Raw genomic sequence first — 27,041 nt, forward strand, 5'->3', positions numbered from 1 at the left:
GGTTACCTAGGTTTTAATCCCAGCTCAGCCATTTACTAGGTGAGTGACCCTGAACAATTCACTTTCCCTCTCTGTGCCTCAGTTTCCTTGTCTATAAAATGGGGATAAATATATTACCTGCCTCTGGTTGTTTGGAGGAGCAAACAATGAGATTACACTGTCCTTCAGTAGTCACGAGCTGATCTCAGTGGCTCATCTACTGCCCTGGAGGGTGGCCCATCTCTGGGACAAGGACCAAGATTCATTCATCTTTGACATAGGACTTGGCCCTCAGGAAGAGCCAATAAACAGTTATCAAATGGATGAGTGGTCCCAGCACAAAACTATTAACATTTGTTAAATGAATGAATGAATGAAGGGATAGATAGGTGGATGAGGGGCCCAGTTCACTTTAGCAGGAAGGATCTGGAAGATGACACAGGGTGAAGACAGACAAGAGATCAAATTCTGGGAGGTCAGCTAAGACTAGGGAGGGATTCAGAGCTCACTCATGTCAATAGGCTGCTGGCCTCATTCTTTGGCCCATTCATTCATTCAGACAGTCAGCCAATGCCAGTTAGCCAAGCTAGGTCCTGTGCTGGTCACTGGGACCTCGGAGCTGATGCAATCCCTCACCTCAGAGATCTGATCTCATAGGACATAGCTGACCTCCCTTTCCCAACCCCTCTCTTTCTTCTTTCCTCCTTCCTTTCCTCCCTTCCCCTCTCTTCCCATCCTCTCTCCCTTCTTCCCTCCCACAAACATCATTTGATTCCTACTCTAATCAGATCTTGCTCTGAGGGACCCAAGGTGAAAAATGATAAGGTGTCCAGACTTCAAGGGACTCAGGGAAGGAGCCAGACCTGCTGAACATTCCTTTCAACTGTGTGCTGAATCTTCTCTGGGAGATTTGGGCAAAGTGTTCAGGGGACATTTCATGGGGCAGGAGGAAGAAGACCTGAACCTGGGAGGGGTGTGGGACGAGCCCGCCTGTCCATCGGTCAGTTCATGAGAAGTAGTTCTTCATTTTCTAGGGGCCGGCACCTGGGGGAGCTGTTTAACCCAATAGGTGTTCCAGACACAGAGCCCAGGGCTTGGGGAAATGTTTGCAAGCTGAAAAAAACAAAATGTGTCACCTTCAAAATCAGAAAAATGTCAAAATCTTGAAGTTTAAATTAAAGATCTTCAGACTGTAACATTATAACAACTTTGTTAATTGTTATATTTAGCAGTCATGAAAATGACAATATGTTTGAAAACAGTCGTTACTTTGATCTTTTCCTATTTGGCAAGAATTCCCGAGGAAGCGATTCAAGTCTGAGAAATGCGAGCCTGTTATAAGTTGGATGAATTATTCCTGCCTGACTGATTTCTAAAGCAAAATGACAATTCTTTCAGCTTTCTTTATAGCAACATGAAGAAATTACATTCGGTGGGTGGGACGTGGGTGTCCTTCCATATGTCTGCCATTGTGAGGGAAGTGGTGGGGGAGGGGAGCCTGTGGGCAGAACCTGGGAGCTGAGTGGGAGCGCGGAGACTCAGCCAGCCCTGCCCCTGCCTCTGTGCAACCTCAGCCACACCCACGTCCTCTCTGATCTCAGTAGCCTGGACGACCTCCTAGGACCTTTCTCGACTCGGGGCTGAGGCGTGGTTGGAAAGAGATACCAGCTCGGAGCTTAAGGGCTGAGTCAGTGGGACCAGGAAGCTGCCATGGCGGAGGATTAGCAGTCACGCGGTGAGTAGGATGTCCTAGTCCTGGGAAGGCTAACCCTTAATGCCTCGCTGAAGATTTTCAATAAGAAATTCATCTCACGACCCTCGTGGCTGGGACCTTTGTCCCTGAAAGACAAATACTTTCGGTGCAAGGAGCTGTCATCACTTCTCTTTCCGGGATGACCTGGACCAGCCTGTCTGGACCTCAGATGTCCTCAGAAGGTACCAACCTCCCTACCCACCGCCAGCACCCTTTGCGTGCCCCCCCCATACCCAGACCCTGCAGGGTTTGGAGAGTGTTTGGGCGGGAAGGGGCACTGATGCACCCCGAGTTGTGCCCACCCGACTGTCATCCTCTTGTTGCACGTCACAGACGCCTGGAGAAGCACTCAGCCTGGCATTAGCGCCCAGAGCAGAGGAACAACAGGCTCAGAGGGGCCCACAGCTGAGGGGAGAAGCCCCCCGCCAACAAAGCCCACGATCTCAGCCACTACACAGACCTGGGGTCACCATAATATGGAGGGGTCTGAGAGAAAGGAGCAATGGGTCGTAATGCAGCAAACGTGCCAAGTGTCTGGGGAGAGGCAGATGTGCAAGCAAAATACTTGAAAACAGAGCGACCATGGCTCTCCCTCAGGAAGTCACCCGTGGGCAAGGTCCCTGATCTGTGTATTATAATAACAACAACAACAATGACAAGTCAGGGAACATGTATTCAACAGCTACTATTACAGGACATTGTTATGGCACTGGGGACGCATCGGGGAACAAAACAGACAAAATCCCTGCCTCATGGGGCCCCCATTCCAGTGGAAGAGCAAGAGGAGCACATCTTTAGAGATTGTGTCCAGGTTTATACATGTTAACTTGTGTACCCTTCAGACTGGCTCAGTGAGGTAGGTAGACCCATTGTGCCCACTTTACAGGTGTGTAAGCTGAGTCTCTGAGAGGGAAAGGTCACAAAGCTAGTAAGTGGCAGAGTCAGGATTTGAACCCAGGCCTAGCGTGCTTTTGAGAACTGCGCACACTGCCCCTTGTCACCCTCCTGTTTTCCTGGGCTCCTAAATGCTGTGATAGGTCACCACTCACTACTATTTATTGTAATAATAGTAATGATGATGATCGCAATTATTCATGGAACACCTTCAGCAGCCAGGGCTGGGCTGGGCTCTCTACTGACATTTCCTCATTTAGTTCCCCCAGCAGCTCTTCTAAGGTAGAGGACATTCTCGTTCTCATTTTATGGTTAAAAACCCCAGACCTCAGAGAGGTTAGGGTACTTGGCTGCTGTCACACAGCCAACAAGGGAAAAGTCCGGGAGGCACAGCCAGGGCTGACACTAAGAGCAAGCTTATTGCACTGTTATAAATAAAATGCATGAATTTTAAAATATGTATATTTTAATTAATCGGCAATAAAGAAAAATGCTTCTGCAGACTGTAATAAATATTTATTGAACATCTACTGTGTGTCAGGCCCTGGGGATGATGCCCTGTGGTCCTGGCCCTCATGGGCTCAGAGCAGGGACGATTATCACTGTGCCCTAGGAGCTGGTGGGATTCCTGCTCAGAGCAAGGGTGTGGGGTGCTCCAGCTGGTGGGAGTGTAGCAAGTAGCCCCCAGATGTTCCTGACCACCTCTCAGAGTCCTGAGAGCTCAGCTGTCTAGCAGGGAACCTCTGCTCATTTTGTAGTTAGAGGAAACGGAGACCCTAGGAGGAAATGAGTGTCTTGCTCCAGGTCACAAAGCAGGTTATTAACAGAGAGACTGGAACCCAGATCGGGGTCTCCTCCTCCATACCCCAGCACCAGGCAGGTCCCAGAGTCCCACCCTCCATGAACATGTGGTGTCAATGTGCCCATCACCAGCTGGAGGGACCTTTAGAGATGACCTGGTCCCGCACCGCCAAATGTGCGGTTGCTCCACTCTCCCCTCGTGCACTTGTGGCAGACATTACTAATCAATGATGCCCTCTCAGCCCAGGAGCTGCCTGGGAGGGCTTCTCAGCAGAACGCTCCTTCCAGTCCCTACAATCAGTCAGACTTGTAATTGAGAACATAGTTCTTAGAGTTCCCTTACTTGGCCCCGGAAGGGAAACGGAGGCTCAGTGAGGAATGACACCTGCCAAGGGCTATACACCAGCACCTAAGGGAGTCAGAATTTCCAGCCACTGGTATACTGGAGGTCTGAGACCATTTTAGCTCATCTGGTCTTTACTGCACACAAAAAGAAGAAATGCTGTTGCCGTTGATTAAGCATTAAGCATACTGGATGCTTAATCTTCTCATTTAATCTTCTCCATAACCCTGTGGGGCGGGGCCACATACAGATGGGAGACCTGAGTTGGAGGGCAGTGAAGTGACCAGAAGCCAGCAATAATTATAATCATCATCATCACTGTCGTCACCATGTACCGGGGGCCTACCACACATTATCCCACCGCATCCTCACAATATGCCTGGGAGGAAAGTCCCATCATTAGTCCCATTTCACAGGTAGGGGGACCTGAGGCTCAGGGTGATGAAGCCACTTGTCCAGGCAGCACAGCCAGCTACAGGCAATGAGAGAGGTTTCGATCCCAGCCTGCCCAACTCCAGAGCCGGGGTCTGACTACCGCCCCCTCGGTACCCTTTTAATTTCCATCTTGCAACCTGGATCCAGGCGCGGGGGGTGTTTACCCATTTTACGATGAGATAGCTAAGGCCTGGGGTGAACACCGGGTCTGAGGTCACTACATCACACTTGGCCCCCTGGGTTGCGTTCCTGAGGTGGGAAAAACTCTCTTCACAAGATTTCAGCACAGCCCTCAGCTCTGTGCCCACTACCAGGGCAAGAGGAACCTCATGTGTTTGCAGAACTGGGCACAGACAGCCAGGGAGGGGCGTCTGCTGATCGGCCCAAGGCTCTGCTGGATGGCATCTTCCACGTCCCAGGCCCAGGCTCGGGCACCTGGGCTGCCACCTTCTCCCTGCTCTGTGCTCTGATGGTGGGACCACAGTCAGCGTGAGGAAAACTAGCTCCCGAAGCCTCCAGCCCTACCCCTACTTTGCTCTGGACGCGTTCATGTGGAGGACAGGCTTACAGGTCCCTACTGAGCTGCAGGTGGGCGACTGGAGGAGATGGACACTGGGTGACCTGGAGCTCTCTGCTGGTGCTCCCAGCCTGATGCCAAGTGGGCACTCATCTGTGCTTCCTGGACCATATTCCAGGTTGACACAGGCCCAATGCACCAGGCGTTACAACCAACTCAAACAGCAGAGGCTGAGGAATAAACAGGATATTCTAGCCCAAGGACTCTCCTGCTCCACCAGCTGGCCTCAAGTGACATGGTAGAAAGGTCCTTCCCTGGGGACCCAAATTCCTGTCCTTGTGAGTCCTGGGCGAGCCACCTCCCTTCCCTGAACCTGTTTCCTCAACTGGAAAATGGCGCTTTCCAAACCTCCTCACGGGGTTGTCGTGGGCACCAATGGTGAAAGTGGACCTGCAGTAAGAAGCCCCGGGCCAGGCACTCACCCGCACCTACTGGGTGCTGGGCACTGGGGCCAAAGAATGCGACTCGCTGCTGCCCCCAGAGGCTGCGAGCTGGAACAGCTGATCTCAATGGGAGAGGATGCAGAACTGCGAGCACTCTCCAGCCTTGCCCTTTCCCATCTGTGTGGCCTTGAGCAAGTCATCCTCCGCTTCTGAGCCTCACACTCCTCAGCTGGGAAATGGGGGCAGTAACACCCCCTGCGTGGTTGCTGAGGGCATGAAACAAGATGAAGCAGGATAAGCACCTAGGGTTGTGAGGGTCATGTCTGGGCTGAGCTGGGGCTCCAGAGGATGGGGTGGAGGTCACAGCTCATAGAATTCAGGTAGAAAGTACCTTTCAGCCATCTAGTCCAGTTGTTTCCATTTCTAGCCAGCCATCCCCAGGCAGCTCCATCCCGGAGCCCCTGACCCTAACTATCTAGGGAGGGCATCAGGCATCTATGGTTTAAACAAACTTATTAGGTGATTTTGTTTAATCTTTTTTTAAAAGGCTATTGCCCAGAGTAGAAAATTTCAACAAACCTAAAAGATATGAAATGAAAGAGGAAAATAAATGTAGCCTGTGTAGCCTTGGATGAGTCCTTCTCCTTCTCTGGGGCACAGCCTCCACAGACTTCCCAGAAACGAGGTTAAATTGATGAACTCTAAGCTCTCCTGTGGCTTTGATGTCTGTTATGTTTCCAATGTGGTCATGTGACCCTTGAGTAGTCATCAGAAGGGAGGAAGCAGATGTGTATCTACAAATGTGTTAAGTCAGGATTTACTGTGGGTTTGAATGGCATGATCCAACTCACACTGGCTTCAACAAATATAAAAGAGGAAGGGAGAAATGTGTTTGAACTGGAAAGTCCCGGGCATAGAGGACTTCAGGCACAGCTGAATCCAGGCACTAAAAGGATACATTTTCTCATTCCCTTAATATGGCTTCATTCTCTAGTGAGACTTGTCAGATAATTGTATCTAAATTTTTTAAGGACAAAAACAGACCCAGGCAATCTGTGCAGACCCAAAGCCCCCTTTGCTGGTAGTGAGCTCTTTTATCCAGAACAGTAGTTATATGGTCTCCATGATACTGTAAATGTACCCCTTGTGTAGGGACGGAAATGTATGTGTTTTCCTCATATGAGTCTAGCTTATGCTGTCTTGTTCTTGCGTGTGTGCATACATGCATGTGGGAATGTGCACATGTTCACATGTGTAAGTATGTATGTGCTTGCTCAAGAGTCCCACACACACTGTTGGGATTAGGATCCAGAGGACCTCAGAAAAAAGGGGGGGCATGGTTTCTCTCCACTTTGGTAGATTTAGTCTAGTGTACATCAGACTTGGTATACACTAAGCCTTTAGCAGAAGGGGGCCCTTGAGGTGTGGTAAAGTCCTATCCTCATGTGGGTTGGAGCCAGTGAACCTGCAGAGGAGTGAGCGACCCTGAGAATATGGCTCTGAGAAAGCAGGACCTTTGAGGTGCATGTGTGCCCACCTCCAGGCCCGCCCCCAGGGGACAAGAGTGTCTAGTTAATTTCACCTCAAAGCTCAGCCATGAGAGGCGGCCGACATCCGTGGGAGAAGCTGGCTTTGTCCTGGGTGTGGTCCATGATGAGAAACAGCACCCACAGCAGCCACTGTGACCCCAGGAGGCCACGGCCAGGTGGAGGTGGGGTCTTGGGAGGAGGGAGGGTGAGAAAAGGAAAGAGGCAGGAAGCCTGAGGGAACCATATCCCCATGAGGCAGCCAGACTCAGGTAGAAAGAAAATCTGGGGGAAGACTCATACAAACGTGCAACAATGGTCTTTGAACAACAGACTGAGGAAATTTAGAATGACGCATACTCACAGTCACATGAAGTCACACAGGACCTTAGCAGTCATCTGATCAAATTCTTGAGCATCTCTGGTGATGGGGCCTTCGCCACCTTCCCACGTAGTAGGTGGCCTTATAGGATGCCCCAGAGAGAGGCTTGGAGCATTCTACAGACGGGTCAGGGTCTAGGGGACCCATGTGAGAGGAAAGCCCCAGAGTGAGTGTGGTAACAACTGGCTGAGGGCAGAGAACAAAGGAAAAAAGTCAAATTATGATGATTTGCCATAAAGGAAGCCAGCAAGGAGCTGAGATCGGGGAAGGAGGGGAGGGACCACCTCAGGCAGGCTGTCACGGAAGTTCTGAGGTGATGTCAAGAGCCAGAGACAGCTGGGGAGGAAAGTTCTGGGAAGAGGGAATGGTCTGTGCAAAGGCCCAAGGCAGCAAAGAGGCTGTCATCTTTCTAGAACAGAAGGAAGACAGTAGGGGCCAGGGAGGGAGGGGTAGATGAGTTTGGAGAGGCAGTGAGCAGATGACGCAGGCTCTTGTGGGCTGTGGTGAGCACTTTGGGTTTAAGCTGAGAGAACCCTCTGGCTGCTGCATTGAAGGTAGAGGTGTTGGGGGCAAGTGTGCAGAGGGAGACCGAATATTGGGGGTTAATATGGAGGCAGATTTTGTTCACTTCCAGGAGGAACGCTACTGAATAAGTGGAGCAGGCAGGCTTGGGGGGATTGTAGTGAGCAACCCGTCATTGCAAACACTTGCCCGGAGGCTGGCTCCACCGTGAGGGATGTTGTGGACAGCACTCAGACACCAGAGGAAGGCTGGGAAGAATGACCCCACTGGTCTCTGACCCAGACTCTATGGGTCACAATTTTAGCCCCATCTCTGTCCCTGTCTTACTGGGTGACCTCAAGCTGGTTGCTTTCCCTCTCTGAGCCTGAGTTTCCAAATGAAGACAGAATTAGGCTGGATGATCCCTGTGGGTCCTCCTGCCAGAACATTCTCCAACTCATCAAGTCTATCCATTCTCAGTCTTTACCCCAGCCCCCACCCACAATGGCAACCGTCTTGGCAGCAGGAGGCTCTATAAGAACATGATCTTAGTCTTGGCACAAAGTCCTCTCCATAACCATCCATTCTAGTTCAAGCATCCTCAGTGACCTTTGGGTTGGAAGTCTCTGTGTTCACTCTGGACAGGGGTTATTTTCTTTGGAGTCTCCTTGGATGGCTCTGAAACCAGGGCTTGCTTCCATGGGCAGGCTCCCATCCCATCACCACCATATAAGGGCCATCACCACCCAGCACAATTCCAGGAGACTGTGCAGGGGAGCAAGGATTTGGTATTTTCCTCCAAACCTGTGAATGGTGGACTTCCCCATTAATGTCTCCCCACATGGAGGCCTTCAGAAGGTGTTGGGGGCAAGAGGCAAAGGGAAGGGCCACTTGAATTAGCTACTATTTTGAAAATAGGAAATTAAGAAATAGATTATATTAGAAGTATGAAACTGATGAGCAATGCGGTGTCATGATGTGGCACCCTTTTATTTGTTCATACTTTTATTTGGCAAACCTTTATTTTGTTGTACTGTACTAGGTGCAGGCTTTTTACTATGGGTTGGGAATTCAACAGTGAAATAAGTCACAATCCCTCCTCTAAGGAGTTCACAGCATGGTGGGAAAGACAGACAAGTCATCACTAATTGGTACCCAGGACTCCAATCAGAGAATGAAGGCAGCAAAATGGTGGAGTGGGGCCCCCTAAACCTAGACTCTGGGGAGGGGCCTAGATTGGGTTTCATAGAGGACATGATGATGTCTTACTGAAGCTAGAGAGTCAGTAGGAAGTGACTCAGGTAAAAAGGCAAAGAAGAGGGAAATGTTCCAAGCAGAGAAGACAGTATGTGCAAAGGACCTCTGTGTAAAGAGCATTGACTTGGAGTCAAGTGTGACTTGTCATATAGCAGCTCCTCCACTCACTGGCTGTGTATGTCTGGGCAAGTTCCTCTAGCTTTCTGACCTGTGCTGGCCATCTGTAAGAGAGGAGATAACCACATCGATCTTAAAGGACTGTTGAGTGTAAGAGTGATAGGTGCTCATCAAAGATCCCTTTTCTCTACAGGTAATTCTCACTCCTGTTCCTCCCATGACTGTCCAGGTGTCAGGACAAGATGTTTCAGCTTTGGAAACTTATTCTCTTGTGTGGTCTGCTCACTGGGACCTCAGCGTCTCTTCTTGAGGATCTCGGCAATGATGTTGTGAGCAAGCTGAAACCTGTTCTCGATAAAGGACTTGAGACCGTTGACAGTACACTTGGACGTGAATCAGCAAGAGGGATGATCAGTGGCAACTAGGAGCTTGCCTCCTAAACACTATGCCTGTATTACCAAAGGCTGCCACCAGGGGCTGCTCTTTTTTAAAAGTGTACAATCTATTCATTTAAAAGAAGTCATTTAAGTGGTAAAAAATGTTACCCCTTCTCACAATTTTGTATATCTAGGGTAAATTATTATTATTATTTTTTTCTGGGTCAAAGGGTACGAACACTTTAATGACTCTCAATACATACTACCATGCTCCTGCTTTGTATCCACTGTCAAAGGTATTCATCAATTTCATTTTAAACAATGGTACTAATATTATTACATCTTCTATGCCAAGTTAATTGATATAAAAACATACTTTGTTGTTCAATTTGAAGTTTGCTGTAGCCTGAACATTTTCCCCTGTTTGCTTACTTACATTTTGTTGTTTATTTCATTTGCCATAAAGGGGGCATTTATAATATTTTTATACATTAGGATAAACTTTTTATATATTATACATAATAATCCATTGCTCTAACATTTGAGACAAATACTTTTCCTGCTGTTTTCATTTTCACTGTGATTTGTTGGTTCTTTTTTCTTTTTGTTTTTTTAACATCTCCATTGGAGCACAATTGCCCCACAACGGCATGCCAGCCTCTGCTCCACAACAAAGTGAATCAGCCACACATATACACATGTCCCCGCATCTCCCCCCTCCCGCATCTCCCCCTCTCCCACCCCCCCATCCCACCCCTATAGGCTGCCACAAAGCACCGAGCCGATCCCCCTGCGCCACACGGCTGTCCCCCACCAGCCATCCACTCCACGCCCGGCAGTGCATATATGTCCACGCCACTGTCCCACCTCGTCCCAGCCTACCCCCCCACCCCGCATCCCCAAGCCCACCCTCTAGCAGGTCCGCATCCCCACTCCCGTCCTGCCCCCAGGCTCTTCTGATCACTCCTTTTTTTCTTCCTTAGGTGCTGCTCTTTATGGGTGGTTTCCTGAGAGAGGTGGTGATTTGGTTCCTGGTTCATTCATTTTTAATTTTTCTAGAAACAAGCAATGCTTAAATAAATAAAACTTTACATATTATATCATGGTAAATTTTCTAATACATGCATAGGATAAATTCCTAAAAGTGACATTTCAAAAGTTCAAAAGGTATGCACATTTTAAATTATATTGGATATTGACAAATAATCCCCTATGTTAACATTTTCTCCAATAGTCTTTTTTTCTACTCCCTTGACAGCACTGGTATGGAAAACTTAAAGATTTTGCCAGTCTCACAGATGAAAGGTTATAATTCATTTCACTTACCACTTCTCTAATTACGAAAGAATCTACATATTTTAACTCAAATATTTTATTTATATTTTTAGCATATTCTTCTGTTGGGCCATTCAATTAGCTTAGTAATTTGTATTAACTGATTGGAAATTGAGCCCTACTTAGCTTAGGTAGCTTTAAAACTACCTACCTTTCTACTTAAATATATCTCCTTATAATTATGATTTCTTAAAAGAACTTGGTCTGCTTTTCATTTTCTGGAAACATTAGCAGCACACTGACAAACATTCTTTATAGGAGAAACTAACTTCTGTACATGACTGCCTTTCAAACCTTGCCAGGGCTTAGGCAACTTTCAAAGATACAGAAGGGATCCACTCTCCAATTTCATTGCCGATAAAACTGAGCTCAGAAACAGAAGTGTCTGGATCAAGGTCACCTAGTTAGTTACAGGACCAGATGTAGTTTCCATCTCTGTTTGCATCATTATAACTAGGTAGATAGATACTGTCCATTGCAGAGCCATGTTGCTGTACTATGATTACATATCTTGTCTTGTAGCCTTTTTTTCCTCCTTGAGTGAGTTGTTGCCTTGTTGGTTCTTATTTGAATTATTTTCTGCACATATATTCTTAATTCTTTTCAAATGTGCCATCCTACTTCTGCCATGCCATTTGCTCTATCAAATCCCTCTTTTCTCTGAAGATCCCCCTTTAGGACACTCTGTCCTCCTGCTCCTGTATGAATTATTGCTTTCTAGGCCTGCTGCGAAGCTGTCATCCAGGGACTCCTATTTGCCACTTTCATGAGTTGGAGCCATATTTTTTCCTTGATTCTAGATTTTCCATTTCTTAGTTTATTCTAAGTTTATTTTGTTTGTGTGAGCATCTCATTAGAGCTTCACTACTAGAAGCTGATGTGCAATCAATATCTATTGCCTGGTCACTGGATCGATTGCTTTGTTGACGAATGATGAGTATATCTTAGTGTGAAGGCAGCATGGAAGGAACAAGGTCTCCTTAGCTGTGTGACTTTAGGCCCATTTCTTAACCTTTTGATCCTTTATTTCCTCATCTGAAAGTGCAGACAATAATAATATCTACTTTATGGGGTTGTTATAAAGATGAAATGAAATAACATAGGCACATGGTCTCATTTAGTATCTGGTGCATAGTAGCTGCTTCGTAAGTTGTGTATCACACTAAATGGAGATTGTTTCTACAGCTATCCTTCAGAAATTGAAGGCTGCCTTGGAGACGCTCTGGGAATACACATCTTGGCAGGAGGTCCAGCAGAAGATCCAGGAAGCTGAGAACTTGTTGGACAAAGTCCTTTCTAAAATTTTTCAAGTAGTGGAAAAGGTTATGGGGTGAGTCACTGCTTCATGGTAGAAATCTTTGTTCCAGGAAAAGAGAATACATATCTTTAGGGGACGTAAGATTAATGTCAAAGACAGAAAGGTGAATAAACCTTGTGTGTCCCTGCAGAGCGGAAGCCGTCTGAGGCCAGCTCTACCAGAGTTTGGGTAAATTACAGGCAGGGCTGCAGGGCCTATCTGGGCATCTCATGGGTTTGGGCTTTCTCATTCTGTGATTTCAGGGTCAGGATGAAGGTTCTCTTTACCCTTACCTCTACCTGTTTGCTGGTGCCTAAAGCCACTTTTCCAAGGAAGAAGACTTGTCTTCTCTGAAAATAGCTGAGTATATATAGTCTGAATGCCGTCAGGAGAGAGGAAACCAGAATTCACAATATGTAGGTGGCTCCACACATGAAGTTCTGGAGTCCACCAGTTCTGGGTTCAAATTCTGACTGTACATAAAAGAGAATGAAATAATGCCACTTATAGCGACGTGGATGGACCTAGAGATGAACATACTAAGTGAAGTAAGTCAGAGAAAGGCAAATGTCATATGATATCACTTATATGTGGAATCTAAAATATGACAGAAATGAACTTATTTACAAAACAGAAACAGACTCACCGACCTCGAAAACAAACTTATGGTTACCAAAGGGGAAAGCGCTGTGGGGGGATAAATTAGGAGTTTGGGATTAACATATACACACTACTATATATAAAATAGATAACCCACAAGGACCTCCTGCATAGCATAGGGAACTCCACTCAATATTTTGTAATTACCTATAAGAGGAAAGAATCTGAAATAAAATATATATCTCTATCTACCTCTATCTATCTCTGTATCTATATCTGAATCACTTTGCGGTACACCTGAAACCAAGACAACATTGTAAAGCAACTATACTTCAATTAAAAAAAAATTCTGGCTGTGGCATGTATTTACCCTTGGAGTCTTGGGGGAAACCACATTTGTCTGAATCTCAGTATGCCACGCCATCCAATGGAGAGATTCAAACCTCTGAACAGGGCTCTCATGAAGACCAAAGCAGGCAAAGTCAGCGAGGCTCGTATGCACATCACGATGCTGGCATCGTGAGAAGCGCCCAGCAATGGCTGTCATGAGGAGTGACAAGGGTGAACTGTGGTTTTTGCACAGGTTGAAAATCAGTAATGTCCACATCCTGGATATCAAATCTGAAGTGACTCCTGATGGCAAAGGCTCTAGCCTGAGTATCCCCATCACCACGAACGTCACCCTGACCCTATGAGTAGGCATTAGAATCTGAGGTTTGGGAGAGGCAGTGCAGCATGGCCGATGGATCTCCAATCTGGAATCAGAGACAGAGACAGGAAGATGAGGATGTGTAGAAGAGTCTTTATAAATGAACTGCACTATGATTTCATCATTCATTACCTGTGAGGTCTTGGGATAGTTACTTAACTTCCTTATACCAGGTACCAGTACCAATAATAATACTTTTCCCTCATGGTATTGGTGTAATGATTCAAAGGATCAATCCATGTAAAATAGTTTTTTGGAAACACCTAACACAGAATTTGTGCTCAATAAATGTTAACTATTATTTTTATTTTAATTATCAGTGTGATACTGTATAGAAATATCACATGAACCAAACCCATGTGGCCAGGTGAATAAACTCCTAACGTAAAAAAGTAGATTCCATAAAGAAAATAGACCATATTGACATTATCCATAGACATCCCATATAATGTCCACACAGATGGATGAACTCAAGTGGGCAGTGTGAATGGACTTCTAGACCTCTGTTCACTGTGAATCTTATTTCCTGCAGGCCTCTGTTGGGTGAGCTTGTCGACCTGGGCCTCCAGACTAGTGTCAGCATTGAAACTGATGCCAAGACTGGTGTCTCCACAGTGATCGTGGAAAAATGCACCAACGACCCAGCCAACATCTCACTCACCTTCCCGGACAGGTCAGGCCCACCCATCTCAGCAGAGCAGGGCTCCCAGAGGAGTTGGGACCCCTAGTTTCAACCTTATTCCTGTATCTGGGAGGGAGCATCGTATGGTGAAAAGGAGTTCAGACTCTTGTGTCAAGTTTGCTTTGCCACTAACTTGTGGCTTTGTAACCAATTTAGCCTCTCTAAGCTTCAGTTTTCACATCTGTAAACTGAGGATGATAATAATACCTAATTCATAGGTACTGTGCTGACCAAATGAGAAAATGCAAGTGTTTAGCATTCAGCCTGGCACATACTAAACTCTCAGTAATAATAATATCCATGCTGACTTTCTGTCTCTTTGTTCTTCCCATTACTGAGACACGAGTGTTGACCTCTCCAAACATAACTGTGAATTTGCCTATTTCACCTTTCAGCTTTATCCGTTTTTGCTTTATACTTTTTGAAGCTCTGTTGTTAGGTGCATGCACATTTAGCATTGCTATATCTTCTTGAAAAACTGACCCTTTTGTTATTATATAATGTCCCTTAATAATAATAAAACAATAATAATAATAAACTGTGTTTACCTTCTTGCCTCCAGTTAGGAGGGAGAAAGAGGAGTAAATACCTAACATGGACTCTAATCTCAGATTTCCCCAAATCATCCTCAACCCACTGGAAAATTCCCAAAATGAGATCTTGAAAACATAATCCTCTCCATTTAAATCACTGATCTCTGGTAACCCACAAAATCTACATCTTAAACTGTGTGCTTGAAAGAGCATGTGTAGCCCAGGGAAGAGGGTGGAGGGAGAAAGGCTGACTCTGGTCATGGCTGAGAGAGGAAAAGTGGTCTGGAACTGAAGGTTGCCTTCAGGGGGAGGGGGGAAGGTTGCCTCTGGCAGGAAACAAGGCTGAGCCATGAGCGAAAGTCAATCCATCCTACCCCAGCAAGGAATCTGATCACACATTGCCTAAAGACCCCCCAAAACCAAAGAAAGGCTCCACGGCCTATTATTGCTTGGAAAGACTGAGGTGTAAGTCCGAATGCCTGAGCCCTGGTAGATACACCCTTGCCCATAGTCCCAGGGAATTCATCCTGCCCTCTGGGTCCCAGTGTCCATATCTGTAAAATGGCATTCCACTCCGCTGCTCCAAATTCTCTCAGGGCTTTTCTCTCCACTTTGGGTGGAATCCCAAGCCCTCCTCAGGGCCATCTAGGCACTGCTTGGTCTGGATCAACCCTCATGTCCCTGTGCTCTCCCCTTTGCCCACTCTGCCCTGGACATGCTAGCTTTTGCTCTGTGCCTCAGACAAACTTCTTCCCACCTCAAAACCTGTGCACGGGCTGCTCTGGCGACATAGAACACCTTTTCCCCCAAGCCATCTCAATGTACGTCTCATTCTTCAGGGTCTAAAACAAAGTTTCTCTTATTCTCTCTTATAAGAATCTACTCTTGCCCTTCTGAGTTCTTGTCACAAGTTTTCATTATATATTTAATTGTATGTTTCCTTCATTTATTCCTTTAGCCAAAAATGTGTTACACATCTGCTATGTGCCAGGCAGCCACCATTCTGAGCTCTGGAGAATGTACTGGTGACAGCAGACAAGGAACCTTTCTCATGGAGCTTATTCTCTGGAGGGAAAGGCAGACAGATGAGCATTCAGTACACTAATAAAGAGCCCACAAGGAAAGTGTCACATTGCAATGATCCCTGCGCAGAGCAGCACACTTAACAGAGCACTATGATACAAAGCCCTCCCTTAGACAAGCAGTCACGGAGGGCTGCTCTGAGGAGGTGACAGTTATGCTGAGAGCTGCAGGTGGGAAGGAGCCAGACTTAGCCAAACTTGTTTAATATACTATTTAGGTACCAGTTTAGGAGGTGCTTGTGCTTTGCTCATCCCTGTGTCCCCAGTCTCGCTTGGTTTCTGGCACATAGTTGGTGCTCTATAGATATGTATTGAATGAATGAATGAATGGATAGATGGATAGATGGATGGATGGATAGATGAATGGATGGATGGATGAATGGATAAGGTCTCAGGGTTGTGATGAGACTCATGGGGTATTGGGGTGAGCTGCTGATCAGACATGGGGCTCTAAGTGATGATACCCCTGGATAGAGGCTCAAGTCACCTGACTTCAAGGTGCTCCACCATCTTCCACCCTCTTCCCACTTCTCCTGCTTGGCTGCTCTGCCAACTTCACTGAGTTTTATCAGTTTCCTCCCTTTTCCAGCCCCATTGGACTGGTCAATGAAGCTGTGAACACTGTGGTCAAACTCATGAGAAAGACAGTGTCCCTTGTGGTGCAGTAAGAGGTGAGTTCCCAACTTCTGCGGGCCCAGAGCCAGGCCTGCTGGGGGACAGGTGTGACATTCCCTGGCCTGGCAGCGGGAGGAGGGGAGCAGGGGCCTGACATTAGCTGAAATCACTGGGTCCCACATTTGAACCATTTGCCATACCCATGTACTGCCAGTAGACCTTCTAGCTAATATTTTCTTTAATCAACACAATTTTACTTAAATTTATTGAAATACATTTATTTTTAAAAGGAAACTTTATATCACTATCATAAATAGAAATTAATATCACATCATATAATTAAAAAATAAGCACAGAAGAAGTAGAACTGTCACTGTTTGCAGATGACATGATGCTATACATAGAGAATCTTAAAGATGCTACCAGAAAACTACTAGAGCTAATCAATGAATTTGGTAGAGTAGCAGGATACAAAATTAATGCACAGAAATCTCTTGTATTCCTATAAACTAATGATGAAAAATCTGAAAGAGAAATTAAGGAAACACTCCCATTTACCATTGCAACAAAAAGAATAAAATACCTAGGAATAAACCTACCTAAGGAGACAAAAGACCTGTATGCAGAAAACTATAAGACACTGATGAAAGAAATTAAAGATGATACAAACAGATGGCGAGATATACCATGTTCTTGGATTAGAAGAATCAACATTGTGAAAATGACTATACTACCCAAAGCAATATACAGGTTCAGTGCAGTCCCTATCAAACTACCAATGGCATTTTTCACAGAACTAGAACAAAAAATTGCACAATTTGTATAGAAACACAAAAGACCCCGAATAGCCAAAGCAATCTTGAGAAAGGAAAACAGAGCTGGAGGAATCAGACTCCTGGACTTCAGACTATACTACAAACCTACAGTAATTAAGACAGTATGGTACTGGCACAAAAACAGAAATATAGATCAATGGAACAGGGTAGAAAGCCCACGCACATATGGTCACCTTACCTTTGATAAAGGAGACAAGAGTATACAATGGAGAAAAGACAGCCTCTTCAATAAGTGGTGCTGGGAAAAAAGGACAGATACAGGTAAAACAATGAAATTAGAACACTTCCTAACACCATACACAAAAATAAACTCAAAATGGATTAAAGACCTAAATGTAAGGCCAGACACTATAAAACTCTTAGAGGAAAACATAGGCATAACGCTCTATGACATAAATCACAGCAAGATCCTTTTTGACCCACCTCCTAGAGAAATGGAAAGCAGAAACTAACACACCATTGTAAAGCAATTATACCCCAATAAAGACGTTAAAAAATAAATAAATAAAAATAAAAAAATAAATAAATAAACAAATGGGACCTAATGAAACTTAAAAGCTTTTGCACAGCAAAGGAAACCATAAACAAGACAAAAAGACAACCCTCAGCATGGGAGAAAATATTTACAAATGAAGCAATTGACAAAGGATTAATCTCCAAAATATACAAGCAGCTCATGCAGCTCAATATCAAAAAAACAAACAACCCAATCCAAAAATGGGCAGAAGACCTAAATAGACATTTCTCCAAAGAAGATACACAGATGGCCAACAAACACATGCAAGGATGCTTGACATCACTAATCATTAGAGAAATGCAAATCAAAACTACAATGAGGTATCACCTCACACCAGTCAGAATGGCCATCATCAAAAAATCTACAAACCATAAATGCTGGAGAGGGTGTGGAGAAAAGGGAACCCTCTCGCACTGTTGGTGGGAATGTAAATTAAGTATGGAGGTTCCTTAAAAAACTAAAAATAGGGCTTCCCTGGTGGCGCAGTGGTTGAGGGTCCGCCTGCCAATGCAGGGGACGCAGGCTCGTGTCCCGGTCCAGGAGGATCCCGCATGCCGTGGAGCGGCTGGGCCCATGGGCCATGGCCGCTGGGCCTGCGCGTCCAGAGCCTGTGCTCCGGAGCGGGAGGGGCCACAACAGTGAGAGGCCCGCGTACTGCCAAAAAAAAAAAACTAACTAAAAATAGAACTACCATATGACCCAGCAATCCCACTACTGGGCATAAACCCTGAGAAAACCATAACAGTGTGGTACTCAAAAAGAGTCATGTACCGCAGTGTTCACTGCAGCACTATTTCCAATAGCCAGGACATGGAAGCAACCTAAGTGTCCATCAGCAGATGAATGGATAAAGATGTGGCACATATATACAATGGAATATTACCCAGCCATAAAAAGAAACGAAATTGAGTTATTTGTAGTGAGGTGGATGGGCCTAGAGTCTGTCATACAGAGTGAAGTAAGTCAGAAAGAGAAAAATCAATGCTGTACGTTAACACATATATATGGAATCTAAAAAAAAAAAAAAGGTTCTAATGAACCTAGGGATAGGACAGGAATAAACACACAGATGTGGAGAATGGACTTGAGGACACAGGGAGGGGGAAGGGTAAGCTGGGACGAAGTGAGAGAGTAACACTGACATACATACACTACCAAATGTAAAATAGATAGCTCGTGGGAAGCAGCTGCATAGCACAGGGAGATCAGCTCGGTGCTTTGCGACCACCTAGAGGGGTGGGATAAGGAGGGTGGGAGGGAGACACAAGAGGGAGGGGATATGGGGATATACGTATGCATATAGCTGATTCACTTTGTTATACAGCAGAAACTAACGCAACACTGTAAAGCAATTATATTCCAATAAATATGCTAAAAAAGAAGATTCATACCCTTTGTATATGTCTCAGTCCATTCGGGCCACTATGACAAGATACCATAGACTGGGTGGCATGTAAATAACAGAAATTTATTTCTCACAGTTCTGCAGACTGGGAAGCCCGAGATCAAGGAAACGGCAGATTCAGGGTCTGCTGAGGCTTCGCTTCCTGGTTCATAGATGGCCATCTTTTGCTCTGGGGTCTCCTTTATAAGGGCACTCATCCTGCAAACTTCATGATCTAATCAACTCCCAAAGGCCCCACGTCCAAATGCCATCACATTGAGGGTTAGGTTTCAACATACGAATTTCAGGGGGACACAAAAATTCCATTTATAACAGTATTCACTCACATTGTCCATGCACGTGCCTTTTCCCCAGACCCATCCAATATCCCTGATCATCCAATATTGTTCCTTCCAGTCCTTTTGACCAAGGAGTCCTTCATCACTGCCCACAAGCCCACGTCTAGCCTCACCTCAGGCCACTTCTCTCTCTGCACAGAGTAGATGACAGACGCGCTGCCCAAAGCTCTGCCCAGAGAGATGATTTGGTCCCCTTTTTGGGCCCCTCACGAGTGGAGCTGTAGTGCCGCAGCAGACCATTGTCCTCTTACACCAGCATACCAAGCTGACCCATCCATGAATCAAATTCCAGATTTTTTCTCCTCTGTCGGCTGGTCAGAGGAAACCTCCATGAGGCCATAGATGTTAGTTGAGGAAGAGGTGCCAGTGCAACAGTGAAGGGTGACATGGCGTCTGGGCCACCTGCTTGTGCACCTTATTTGTGCCCTCTGAACTGCTCAGGCCTAATCCTGGATATGACATTTCCAATGTATGCTGGGTTGCTCCTGGGCCCACCTGACATTTGGGCTTATTTTCTGGGTCTGGCTGTACCCAACTCATGAGAAGTAGTTCTGTCCTCATGGTTATTTGATAGCCATGGTCAGACACAAGTGTCTACCTACCAGGTGCTGGTATCAAGCTAGGCACTATTTTCCAAATGATGTATAGTTCTCTGCAGCAGATGGCATGGCTTTGTTCTAGAACTCCAAGGGGTATGTGCTGTGATTTTTCTACTGGGGCTTGACAAAGGCTCCACATGTTACTATTTCCTATCACAAATGCTTCCTATCACAAATACACGGAATTTACTACTTTGCTTTGGTTTTGCTTTGTTTTGTTTCACAGTTATTTTAGCTATTCTAAGTCCTTAACATTTCCATGCGAATTTTAAGAATCACCTTATCAATTTCTACAAAATCTTGCAGGGATTTTTATGGGTATTTCATTGAGTCCATAGATCAATTTGGAGGAGAAAAGACTTCTTAACAATATTGAGTCTTCCAAAAGAATATATCTCTCCATTTATTTAGACCTTTAAAAATTCCTCTCAGCAGTATTTTGTAGTTTTCAGTGTACAGATCTTATACATCCTTTGTCATATTATTCCAAAGTATTTAATATTTTTTATGTTATCAATATGGCATTGTTTTAATTTCAATTTTCAATTGTTCATGGCTAGTATATAGAAATGTAATTGACTTTGTTTCTCGATCTTGTATCCTGTAATTTTGCTAAACTCACATGTTAGTTCTAGTAACTTTTTTGTAGAGTTCATCAAACTTTCTATGTAGATGGTCATATCATCTGTGAATAAATATAGTTTATGTCTGTCTTTCCAATCCAGGTTTTAATTTCCTTTTCTTATCTAGGTAGAACCTCCAGAACAATGTTGAATAGAAGTGAGAGCAGACATCCTTGTCTTGTTCCTGAAACTAGAGGGCAAACATTCAGTCTTTTACTATTAACTATGATGTTAGTTGTAGGTTTTGTGTAGATGCCCTTTATCAGGTTGAGGAAGCTCTCTTCTATTCCTAGCTTGATGAAAGTTTTTAATCAAAGTTAGATGTTGGAGATCTATCAAATGCTTTTTCTGCATCTATTGAGATGAGCAAGAAATTTTTTTTAGTTTGTTAATATGATAATTTTCAAATGCTAAACCAACTTTTCATTCTTGAGATAAACCCCCATATAGTCATGATGTATTATCCTTTTTATACATTGCCATATTTAAATCACTGAAATTTTGAGGGTGTTTGTCACTGTGTTCATAATGAATATTGGTCTGTATTGGTCTTAGTTTGGTTTTGGTAGTAGGGTAAGGCTGGCCTCACAGAAGAACTTGATAAGTATTCCCTTCTCTTCAACTTTCTGGAGTAGCTTTGGTATAATGTGGTGTTTGGTGATGACACCATATCGGCCTAGATCTTTCTGTGTGATAAGGATTTTTCTACAAATCCAATTTCTGTAACAGATACAGAGCTTTTCAGATCATCTATTTCTTCTTAAGAAGCTTTGGTAGTTTGTGTCTTTCAAGGAATTTGTTCCTTTTGTCTAAGGTATAGAACTTATTGCCATAAAGCTACTCATAATATTTCCTTATTATCCTTTTAATACCTGTAAAGTCTGTAATGCTGTCACCCCTCTCATTCCTGATATTGGTCATTTGTGTCTTCTCTCTCTCTTTCCTAATCTCCCTACCTAGAGTTTTTTCAATTTTATTTATCTTCTAAGAGAAACAGGTTTTGATTTTGTTGGTTTTCTCTATTGGTTTTCCATGTTTATTTCATTAGTTTCTACTTTGATCTTTATTACTTCCTTGCTTCTAATTGCTTTGGGTTTAGTTGACTTTTTCTAATTTCTTACAAGGATGCCAAGTCTGATGTGTGTGGTAAGGACCCAAGCGAATTCCCTCCTTTCCACTGGCTGACATTTAAGGCTGACATTGTGGCCCTGAATGGCTGGTCCTTGTGGATGACCCGCCTTCCCCCTTTCCTCCTGAGAACACCTCTGCTAGGCAGGACCCTGAGCTGGATGGAGCCAGCTTCTGCCCCCTTGTGGTCCAGAGTGTTCACGGTTGTGGTGAGACCTGCAGTCTTCACTCCCCTGGAGCATCAACTCCAGCTCATTGAAAATCTTTGATATTTGCCATGCGTGTCCTATGGGGTCTTTAGCGGCCTCTGTAGAATTACAAGAGGAAATGCCACTGGACAAGGCTGGCTCACAGGGCCTGGGACGAAGGGCGAGGACTGTGAGTGAATTTATCCAGAGACAAGATAGAGCCTACTAGAGCCAGACACCCCCACACTTACAGGTGTGGGTCCTTGGGCAAGTGACCCCATCTCTCTGTGTCTCAGGCTTTGCATCTGTGAAATGGGGCAGTAACAATGCAAGCCTCGAGGGTTATTGGGAGAACTGATTAATTACTTTAATGAACCTACAAAGAATGCTTAGAGCAGAGGCCGGCCCACAGTCAGGCTCGATGAGTCTGCTCTTGTTACTCTTCCTGCCTCTCCTTGCAATGCCTGTGGGAGCTGTGGGCTGGTGTTGGGGGGCAGAGTGGGGTGTGGGATGGGGAGGTTGATGGGGAATGAGTCACAGCTCCTCTGATGTTCCTCCTGTGGGCCTGGCTGCCTGGTTCCTGCCCCAGCCCCACCTCACCCAGCTGGGTGACTTTAGGGATTTTACTCAACCTCTCTGTGCCTCTGCAAAGGGAGGCCAATAATAACGGTGCCTAGCTCAGAGGGCTGTGTGGAGGATTAAATAAGCGATTACAAGCAAAGCGCTTAGACTGCCCCTCAAGCACAGTTAGTGCTCAACAAATGTTTACTAGTATCATCACTCTTATTTCAGCTAAGGGGGCCTCGTGCTCCATGTACAGCGGGATTGCCCAGAAGCTTATCCCCAGGTCCCACTTCCAGGAAGACTCTGACTTCATTGCTCAGGGGTGGCCTGGGAATCTGCATTTTTACAAGCTTCACCCATTCCCCCCAAAAGTACTACAATGCTCCCAGAAACCCAAGCTCTTCCACTTTCCTGTCCCCCTCTCCAGGGCACCCCAGAACCCAGAAGAGTCACCATCATCACCTTTTGTCAAACCTAATATTCCACTCAGAAAGGGCCCTACCCCCACTTTTAGGGAAATTTGACTTTGGGTTAAAGTTCCAGTATCTAGTCTTCCATGACTGTAAAATGTGTCCATTTCTACAAAGAACGGGATACATGAATAATAGATCCTGTTCCTTACACGAGTGATTCTCTGGGCTATTCCAGACCCTACTGATTCAGGTGCAGGAATCTGCATGTTACTCACCCCCTCTACTGCCCCCTGGAGTGTGAGGACCTCTGCTTTGGGGAACCTAGAACTGTCTTAGAGCCCGAGGAGAGGAGGAAGTGGCCACTCCCAATGGCCATGGGAGGACGCTCATGAACAAAAGCCTGCACCGCCCTCGTTCTGCCAGGGGAGGTGGCTGCCTCCTTACACCCCTGGGTGTCCCTCCCTGGAGCCATGGACGTGAGCCAGGGCCTCTTCGGGGCACATGGCCGCTGAATTCTCACCCCTGGTCCCATCCACACCTAGTTCCTTTGTTCCTCCAACCTGCTGAGCCTTTGCCCACGCCAGGGACTTTCCCTGCGGTTCCACCTGCCAGGTGTGCCCCCCTACACCTGCACCCAAGGCCAGCTCCATCTCCTCCTGGGCCCAGCTCAGATGTCACCTCTCTGGAGACCTCCCCTAACCCTTTTCTAAAGTGGCCTCCCTGCAATTCCCAATTTCACCTCACTTTTCCCCCCCTCAATACAATTTGTAATTATTTCACGTATTGTTCTCGTTCTCTCACCAGACCATAAGCTGCTGCAGAAGCAGGGATTCTGTTGTTGCCCAGAGCCAAGCACAGTGCCTGGCACATAGTGGGCCCACAGGGGATATTGGTTGACTGGACAAATGAATGCTCCTCCAAGTCAAACTCCTGGAAAGCCAATTACCCAGAGGAGCAGGGGTTTTAGCCAGTGTGAGTGGGCACACCTTAAGAGGACCACAGAAATCCTGCTACTGTGAGCACCATTTTTAAACCAGGTACATATATGTTTATCATCACAAACCCAAGTTTTCATCACATTTTCAAAATGCCTCCCAAAAATGTAAAGAAGCTTGTTCTAAGGTAAGTTCTTTGAAATAGTACAGGAGATTGCTAATGGGTGAGGTTTGGGGTGTCTAGCATCTCCCTCTCCCAAAGGAAATAGCATCTCACCACTCTGGGGTGGCAGCCCCTCAGGCTCATGTCCCCTCATGTGTGGCTGGAGGGTGCAATGAGATCCCACACGGAGCAGGCTTAGCACAGTGAATGAGGCCACCAGGTAAATATCGGCATCACCAACCTGAGAAGCAGCTGCTTACACGGGAGCAGAGCATCCCTCCAGGGCGCTCCTCTCTGGGAGCACCAGTGGCGGACAGGGCCAGGAAAACACCCAGCTAACTTATAGCCTTTCTTTTAAATAGCTGCTCAAGCTCTACCTCCTCAGGGACGTCTTTTCTCTGCTTACCCCGATCCCCAACTATCAGGTCTCCCCTCACTGCACCCTTGCTTAGCTCCCCCCGCCCCCCACCTCTGCTCCGCAGCAGAGCCATGCTTCATAACCACATGCTCCTGGCAGGGAGAGATGCAGACGCGTGTGAGCTCCAGGAGGACGAGGAACCTGCCTGGCTGCTCAGAGCCCATGGTGCCTGACACTTAGCACTCACTGTCTTTAGCTGCTTTATTTGTTTTTTTCGGGTTTTTTTGTTTTGGGCTGTGTGGGGTCTTCGTTGCGGTGCACAGGCTTCTCACTGCAGTGGTTTCCCTTGTTGTGGAGCATGGGCTCTAGGTGCGCGGGCTTCAGTAGTTGTGGCACGTGGGCTCGGTAGTTGTGGCTCGTGGGCTCTAGACCGCAGCCTCAGTAGTTACGGCGCACGGGCTTAGCTGCTCCGCGACATGTAGGATCTTCCCAGACCAGGGCTCGAACCCGTGTCCCCTGCCTTGGCAGGCGGATTCTTCACCACTGGGCCACCAGGGAAGTCCCACTTTATTTGTTTGTTGAATGAACAAGAGCAAAGCCTACCATCTGATTGGACGTCTGCAAGCTCCCTCCAGGCACTGAAACCATCATAGCACCCCCAGTTGTAATTCCTGCTAGAATTGCCAAAACAGCCGTACTCTCATTTGCGGATGTGCTCAGGAGAGGTGGCTCCTTGACAGGTTGTGCACTTTCAGTGTCCTGGGCACCATCTCTAGGCTAATCATACTTGGTGTCGTTCACTCCACCAGCTTCCCTGGTTTACAGGTAACGAAGCTGAGGCTCAGAGAGGTGAGAGTGACGACGACAGCAATCATAGCAACAAGGTTTTTGAGCATTGCTATGCATGATTCTCTTTAAGTCTCACTACAGCCCCACACTATTATCCAGACTCAGGGGGCAAATCCTGGCTTTCCCTCCTGAGTCTGCCAGGAGGGAAAGCCAGGATTTGCACCCTGGTCTGTGTGACTCAGAATCCCACGCTCTTAACTGCGTGTGATTATACATTAAGCTGTCTTCAAATCCGGGGCTCACCCATGAGCCGTGCTTCCTGCTCCCTTGTCATGCACCAGAACCATAAATCTACACCCTACACGTCATCGTTTCTTTACACTCAGTGGCCCTGAGAACCACAGCCTGTGATGAGGTGGGGCTGACAACCCCCCACCCCCAGTTCAGCTCTCCAAAGAGCCAAGGACAACAGTGACCACTCTTCTCCTATTTTCTTGACAAAAAAAATAACAAAATCCCTACTGGTTACACAAGACCAGGAAGACTAGAAAAGTACATTTAAAGTAACTGATATTCTACAAACATTCCCAAGGGGGGCATGAACACTGAGAGAGGACCTCAGATCGGGAAAGCCATCACCCTGAACTAATGCTTTTGATTTACGAGACCAGAAGTGAAGTGTCCAAGGATGGCCCGGGGCTTCTGGGAAATTCGCACAGGACCCTGCATGTCCCCCGCATCTTGGGGGGAGAGGACAAGAAGGGGAAAGAGCCTTTGTCTCAGAGCTCACGGCAGCTGAATTGTCGGGCCCAGACTTCCAAGGTCTGTGCAGCTGCAGGAGAGCAGAGGAGGGACAGAGTGGTAGGAGGTGAGATCAGAGAGGACACCAGAGACCCTGCAGGCTCTGAGAGGCATTGCACAGATTTCAGCTTTCGCTCTGTGTGCGGTGGGAAATTTTGGAGGGTTTTGAGCAGAGGAGTGCCATGGTCTGATTTATGTCTTAAAATGATTTCTCAGGCAGCCATATGCAAAAGAGATTGTAGTTGGGCCAGGGAAGAAGCTGGGACACCAGGTAGGACACCCCTGCGATAACTCAGGCCAAGATGATGGCAGCTGAGGAGGAGTGGTTAGATGTGGTCAGATCCTGGAAGTGTTGACAGGACTTCCTGACAGATGGGTCATGGGAGATGAGGAAAGAGGAGTGAGTCGAGGGGGACTCCAAGGGCTGTGGCTGGAGCAACTGGGTGGATTGGGATGCCACGTCTTGAGATGGTGAGGAGAGGGGATTTGAACTGAATTCTTAATGACCCTCCAACCCAGAGCAACAAGATAAACCTAATGCTTTGGCTTCAAGGCTCTCTGTCCCCTCCTTGTAAATCTTATCCACAAACCATCCATCCGTCCAATTCTTCATTCATTCATTTGTATCACTTAATAAACATCACTGGTAACTACCATGTGGTAAACATGGGAGGCACTGGACACAGGAGGATTAATTAAATTCATACCCTGCGCTCCAGAAACATATAATTTAGTGGGGGATTCAGAGACCAGCCATCCTGTTTTATGTATTCAGTCATCTGGTCCCTCAACAATCATCAGCACTTAATTTCTCACAAGCAAGCATTGCGATAGGCATTGCAGATGATCCTGCCCTTAAGAAAGTCCTAGTCCAATTGGAAAGCCTGAGATTAACCATCCTTGCCCATTCATTCATTCATTCATTCACCGCAGTCACCGACATCCACCTTGTGCTGGTCTGGGAGAGGTTTCCCACTGGATGACCCAACAGTGGGGTCTACCGGGTGTCTCTAAGCAACAAGGCTTCCGTCTGGATCCCTGGCCTCCCCACAGGGTTCCACCTGCTGCCCTCACCATGTGAGCAAGCCCCAGTGGCAGCTGCCAGAGCCCATCACGACACCTCCCCACAGCATGCTGGGGGCTAACTTCGGTCCATCCATCCAGGTGGCCACCCTTGCAGCCACCCACGTGGGTACCATCTGACCT

The 27,041-nt window shown here is 46.3% G+C and overlaps 1 protein-coding gene across 1 annotated transcript; it reads left to right on the forward strand.

The window, feature by feature from the left end:
* Positions 1-1,558: 1,558 nt before the first annotated feature.
* On the forward strand, positions 1,559-27,038 carry BPIFA2 (BPI fold containing family A member 2). The gene is given in 7 exon segments (XM_067708503.1): positions 1,559-1,714; positions 9,142-9,326; positions 11,846-11,990; positions 13,141-13,248; positions 13,799-13,939; positions 16,153-16,234; positions 26,889-27,038. Coding segments are annotated over 6 exon segments (762 nt in total). The 5' UTR covers positions 1,559-1,714; positions 9,142-9,190.
* Positions 27,039-27,041: the final 3 nt, after the last annotated feature.

The sequence above is a fragment of the Pseudorca crassidens genome, chromosome 15, assembly GCF_039906515.1.
Source record: "Pseudorca crassidens isolate mPseCra1 chromosome 15, mPseCra1.hap1, whole genome shotgun sequence".
Lineage (NCBI taxonomy): Eukaryota > Metazoa > Chordata > Mammalia > Artiodactyla > Delphinidae > Pseudorca > Pseudorca crassidens.